Source organism: Myotis davidii, unplaced genomic scaffold (genome assembly GCF_000327345.1).
Source record: "Myotis davidii unplaced genomic scaffold, ASM32734v1 scaffold162, whole genome shotgun sequence".
In the NCBI taxonomy this organism is placed as follows: domain Eukaryota; kingdom Metazoa; phylum Chordata; class Mammalia; order Chiroptera; family Vespertilionidae; genus Myotis; species Myotis davidii.
Genome location: NW_006300036.1, coordinates 3,783,333 through 3,789,536, shown reverse-complemented (window position 1 = coordinate 3,789,536; position 6,204 = coordinate 3,783,333). Strand labels below are relative to the sequence as shown.

Here is a 6,204-nt window from a genome sequence, read left to right as displayed (position 1 = left end):
TCCCTTATATTCATTTCTGACCCCATTATAGGCATCACAACCCATCCACCAAGACACAGAAGCTAAAAACTTGGGAGTTATTTCTAATTCCTCCTTTTCCTCACTTCCCAGATGCTATCAGTTAAGTACATTCCTTCTTTTCAAATTCCTCACATTTCAAGTCTTTTCCTGCACCCCTATCGCTACCACCTTGATTCAGACCCTAAAAGCCCCTCATTTGAGTGAGGAAGTCTTCTAATTGATCTTCCTGCCGCCACCCCACTTGTTCCAGGGTGACTCATCGTCACATCACCATCAAAGTAATCTCTCTAAAACCCAAATTGTATGTCTCTCCCTTATTTCAAAGTCTGTAATAGCTCCATAATGTCTATGGCATAAAATTCAAACTCTTTCCATTATATGGCCTCTGTCCATATCTACAGTCTCATCTTTATTATACAGTCTCCCCTCTTCCCTACCACTCACCCTACCCTCCATCACTCAGTCTAATGGGCAGCTTGCTTCCTTTTCCCGAATATGCCACGCTGCTTCACTCTGCATCTTTGCTCACTCTGTGCCCCCTCTATAATCCTGGCTGCTGAACACTCACCATTTTCAATGCTCACCTCAGGGTTCACCTCCTCTTCGAAGTCCTTTTTGAACCTCACCCTCCCTACCCTCATGTAAATGGCCATACTTTCAGTTAGTTCCCCCGCTGAACTTCTATGAAAGCACTCCAACAGCCGTGTGTGTGTGTGTGTGTGTGTGTGTAAATTAATTTGCTGACATGTCTGTCTCCCCTTCTGGAGAGATACAGGCACTCTGGAGAGGTACGGTGTCTTGTTCAATCTTTATTTTCATAGTCCCCCTTATCATCTGTCATATATTGAAAGCTTGATTATCTGGAATGAATGAATGAACAAAGAAAAGAACTATATAGGATACTCTTGAAGGAATATTTTTAAAAATTAAAATACTAAAAATTATATGGCACTGTCCTGGGTATATTTACCTCCTATAAATTCCACATTTTTCTATTTAACATAATTTTTTTTTCATTAAAAACTTAAGATTTATTTCCTGAGGAAATCTGGTCACATGTGTGAACTGACATTTATTATCGCCGAGATATATAGATAATTTTGTAAATTATACTAGTTGTTTTATTTTATCAATTTAATGGGATATCAAAATGATTTGTGGTCAATTCTGACTGATAGGATCTTAATCGCCATCATGGCTTACCTAGGATCTTTTCATGTACGCTTCTGCCACTCAGCCATGACCTCCTTGTTTTCTGAGCTGGCTTGCCCACCTCTAATTAGCCTGCTGCTGGCAAGGAAGAACAACAATCTGTCCGCATCTAAGTGGAGGACACTGACCAGGAGAATGGGAAAAATGGTTCCTGAACATGAGGTAATTTGATAAAGTCGATAAGCTGCACAAAATGCATCGCAGAATCACAAAACTGAATGAGATCATATGTATTTATCATCCAAATCGTGTTACTGTTTGTTTTGACTTTTTAATTCTTTTTCTTATTTTTTAGCCCAAGGAAGGCTATTCCTAAGTACTTCTTCCTAATCCAGTGAATTGCAAGAAATATCTTCTACTGATTTTGAAAACATATGTATTACTTGATGACTTCGGGATGCAGAATGAAGTCAGGGCACCAGACCCTCTTCCTTACGCTGCTATCACAGAGCGTGTGGCTCAGCTCCGGCTTCTTCAGAAGTCAGGCTCTCAGGCTTTGAAATGGAATGATTGCATAGGCTGATCTCTGAAATCACTTATGTTTCTAAAACGTTATGCTTTTATGTATCCACTGAAGTTTAAATAAGTACAATTCAAACTTTGAAAGGTATGTATTTTCAAGAGTATATTTTAAAGAAAAACACAGAAGAGTTAGATATATGTGGCAAAGTTGTTATGTTATCAAGTTTTAAGATATATTAATAACATTTCTTTGTCCACTACAGTAGAACAGCAGCAACATGTGCCTGATAACATTGCTCCAAATAAAAATTACAAACTGACCAACCCATTCGTTACATTTCAAATAATTGTCCCAATGAGAATAATTTGATAGCTTCTTTTATCACTTCACATGATTTATTTCAACTGCCATAATGACCTTCAGTTTCCATTAATAAACTTACATAAAAAGCAGTAACAGTTAAAGTTTAGGAAAGAATTATTCTTTGGAACAATTTAAACATATTTAGATAAATAAAGTTTCCATTCTGTTTTCTGTAAATATTCCAAGATTATTCCAAACTATGAGCTTTAAATTATTACTGTCCAGAGGGAGAACAGTTTGATAACTTAATAAAAGAAATACAGTAATTCCCCCTATCCATGGGAAATACATTCTCAAGACCCCCAATGGATGCCCGAAACTGTGGATTGTGCTGAACCCTATGTATACAATTTTTCCCTATACATATGTACTTACGATAAAGTTTAATTGATAAAGTAGATATAGTAAGTGCTTAACAATAGCAATAATGAAAAAATACAACAATATACTATAATAACAGTTATGTGAATGTGGTTTCTCTCTCTCTCAAAATATCTTACTGTACTATATTTACCCTTCTTGTGATGATGGGAGATGATACAATGCATATGTGATGAGATGAAGTGAGGTGAATGACAGGCATTGTGGCGTAGTTTAGGCCACAATAACGATTGCTTGAACACAAGCACTGTGATATAACAGTCAATCTAATAACCTAGAGGGCTACTAAGTGACTAACAGCAGGTAGTGAGTACACTGAACAAAAGGGATGGTTCATGTTCTGGGCAGAATGGAGTGGGATGGTGCAGAATTCCATCATGCTACCCAGAAAGGCACAAATTTAAAACACATAAATTTTTTCTGGACTTTTTCATTTAATATTTTTGGCATACGACTAACCACAGGTAACTGAAACCTCAAAGAGCAAAATTGTGGATAAAGTAAGACCACTGTATTAGATCATAGAAGAGGTTACTATTATTATGAAAAACATAAGCACTATACAGGCCAGTACTAGCTAATAAAAATCACTGATATGATTCAATTACCAAGCACACTTTTTGTTATGCAATTAGCACATGATTTAGCTTAAATTAATACAGCTTTAAGAGGGAAAAATGACAATACGTCAGGCACAAATAATTCTTTACACTTTCCATATTCTTTATACTTTTTATTATAGTACAGTTAGTTATTACATTTGTGCAATAAAAAAGATAATAAAAGCTCTACCTCTACATTTGCTTTTTAAAATCTTCATATCACCTTGGTTGTAGAGGACATTTTATGAGTTGGACCCCAAAGGCAAGATAAGTAAAGGCAAAAATAAATGAATGGGGCTATAGCAAACTAAAAAGTTTCTGCACAGCAAAAGAAACTGACAACAAAACAAAAAGGCTAACAACTGAATGGGAGATGATATTTGCAAACAACAGCTCTGACAAGGGGTTAATATACAAAATATATAAAGAACTCATACAACTCAACACTAAACAAACAATTCAATTTACAAAGCTGGCAGAGGACCCGAACAGACACCTCTCCCAAGAAGACATACAAATTGCTAATAAATATATGGAAAGATACTCAACTGCACTAGCTATTATGGAAATGCAAAACATAACTAAAATGAGATACTACCTCACGCCTGACAAAATGGCTATTAACAACAATACAGGTAATAACAGTGTTGGAGAGGTTGTGGACAAAAAGGAACCATCATTCACTGCTGGTGGGAGTGTAAACTGGTACAGCCACTATGGAAAACATTATGGAAGTTCCTAAAAAAATGAAGAACAGAGTTGCCATATGACCCAGCAATCTCTCTTCTGAGTATCTACCCGAAAAAACTCTAAAACATTTATTTGAAAGATATATGCACCCCTATGTTCATTGCAGCATTATTCACAGTGGCCAAGACATGGAGACAACCAGTGTCCTTTGATAGGTGATTGGATAAAGAAGATGTGGCACATATTTTCAGCCATCAGAAAAAAATGAAGTACTGCCATTTGCCACAACATGGATGGACCTTGAGAATATCATGCTAAGTGAAATAAGTCAGTTAAAGCTAAGAACCATAAGACTTCACTCATATGTGGGATACAGAACTGAAACTCATAGACACAGACAACAGTATGCTGGTTACCAGAGGGGAAGGGGCTGAAGACGGAGTAAAGGGTAAAAGGGACCGAATATATGGTGAAGGAAGATGAAAGTGTGTTCATTGATAATTTGGATGATAGTACATCCAACTTTCTAGAGCTCCTGAAAATTAACACAAAACCTTAGTGGTGAAACATACACCATATAATCTGATACCAATATTCATATGAAATAAAATGAACAACTAAATCTTTCCAAATCAATTTTGCTTTACTGATACAGGAAAAAAACACACACACAACTTTGTACTTCATGCTCAATTACAAAATTAGCTATTTGAAGGACAAAATATTACAAAACATTACAAAATGCTGTTTACACAACTGGAATAAATCAGGCATTCTCTCAAATGCTGAGATGTAATTTACTCAAGGTAATCTGACAAATACCTTTTACTATTCGGTCATTCTGAATTATAAAATCTGAGATGAATCTGACAAAGGCAAATAAATATTTTTTACACAACAATCCTGCTATAGTAGTATATACTGAGGGGGACCAAAGTTTTGCCACCCCAAAATGTGCCTTTTGGGATATAAATTTTTAGCTGGTTTTTAAGAAACAAAGGACTCAGAAAGAACATTTGACCCGCTCCCTTTACCTGCCTACAGGAATTCAGATAGAAAAATGTGCTTAATGGAAAAAGAGCATCACCTTAGCATCATAACATAAACTAAAAGTGTCAGGGAGAAATGTAGCAAAGCCTGTAAGACTCCTCTCTATGACCCACTGTTCCTCGGTGGCCCAACAAGAATTTGTTTAGCACGTGTTTGTTTGCTCTTTTCATCTACCTGTAAATTGCCTGCTTTTTCTTTGGAATCCCAGACTCCTGATCTCTTCTCCTTGGTCCAAAGGGCTGTATAGACCTCAACTGCCCAAGGTGTCTTCAGGTTTCCTACCTCGTGCTACCTCCAAATGCATATCAGCATGAATTCTGGAGATTTTCTCCTGTTGCTCTGCCTAACGGGGTTAACTTATTAGCCCCGTTAGAAAAACTTAGAAAGTGGGAGCAAAATCATTCTTTCTTTCGCTTCACTATATATCCTTATAGCCACACAGACATTCCATGTTCATAATTTTTTCCTGCTTGGTGTGAAGTGTGGCCGGCCTGCACTTTGAGTGCTCAGAAGAAATCCACCACATTCTGGAAGCTCTTCAGCTCCGAGTGACCTTTAAGTTTCACATGGCAGTAGCAGATTCCTGAATGTCCTAAGAAAAGGCAAGCCTGCATTGCTTTTTTCGTCTAGTGGATAAAGTTGCTGTTCAGTATTATCATATTTTCCATTCCTAATCTGAAGTGGGAGGATCTCTACAACGTAGTTTCCCACTCAGGATTAACGTCACCTGCGGGGAGCAAGCCTAGCAGCCCCTCACCTTGTGGAAAGGCTGGGTTGCAACGGTGATGGAGGGAGAAGAGCCAATTCCGCCCACATCACTACCTGTGGCTCCCAAGAAGGGGGTCCTGGGAGACAAGCGAAGGTTGGGATGATACAAGGGCCTTCTTTGTCCCAACCATATTTGGGGAAGTGTTTCAGAATGTGTGAATCCCCTCGCTCTAGTGAGAAGGGGGAATCGCGGGGACTTCTCCCCTCCCTCGCTGCCCTCCTCCTCCCTCCTCCCTCCTCCCTCCATCCGGCCCAACGCGCGCAGCCCTTCAATTAAAAAAAATTTTTTTTAAACCACACTCACATTATAATTGGTGTCAGAAGTGTAGTTAATATGAACAGGACAACTTCCTTTATATTATTTATCCCCCGCTGCCCTCCCAGCCGCCCGGAGGGTCCCGGCCCGGCCCCGGACTCACCGCTCTCCACCTCGCTGCCTTTCTTGGCGGTCGCCGCGTTCCCCATGCCTGGGGCGAGGGGAAGAAGGGGTCAGGGAGGGGAATGGGGGCTGGGGCCGCCCCGCCGCTCCACGGGCTTTATCTTGCAGACACTCCCCCTTCCCCGCCCCGCCCTCCCTGCGCGCCTCCGGGCAGTCGCGCGCCCCGGCGGTCCCGGCCCCTCTCCTTTCCGCGGACGGGCGCGCGCCCCGGATGT

At 39.7% G+C, this 6,204-nt stretch overlaps 1 protein-coding gene across 2 annotated transcripts in view; it reads right to left on the bottom strand.

Annotated features, from left to right (window-relative positions):
- Positions 1-6,117, bottom strand: part of PRKACB (protein kinase cAMP-activated catalytic subunit beta) — a 130,741-nt gene extending 124,624 nt beyond the window's left edge. The window contains exon 1 of one of the 2 annotated variants that reach the window (XM_006776236.2): positions 5,970-6,117. In XM_006776236.2, coding sequence (XP_006776299.1) covers positions 5,970-6,015 — 46 coding nt within the window. In that variant the 5' untranslated portion in view covers positions 6,016-6,117. The remainder of the gene's footprint in view (positions 1-5,969) is intronic. The other variant, XM_015572117.1, reaches the window with a different exon arrangement.
- Positions 6,118-6,204: the final 87 nt, after the last annotated feature.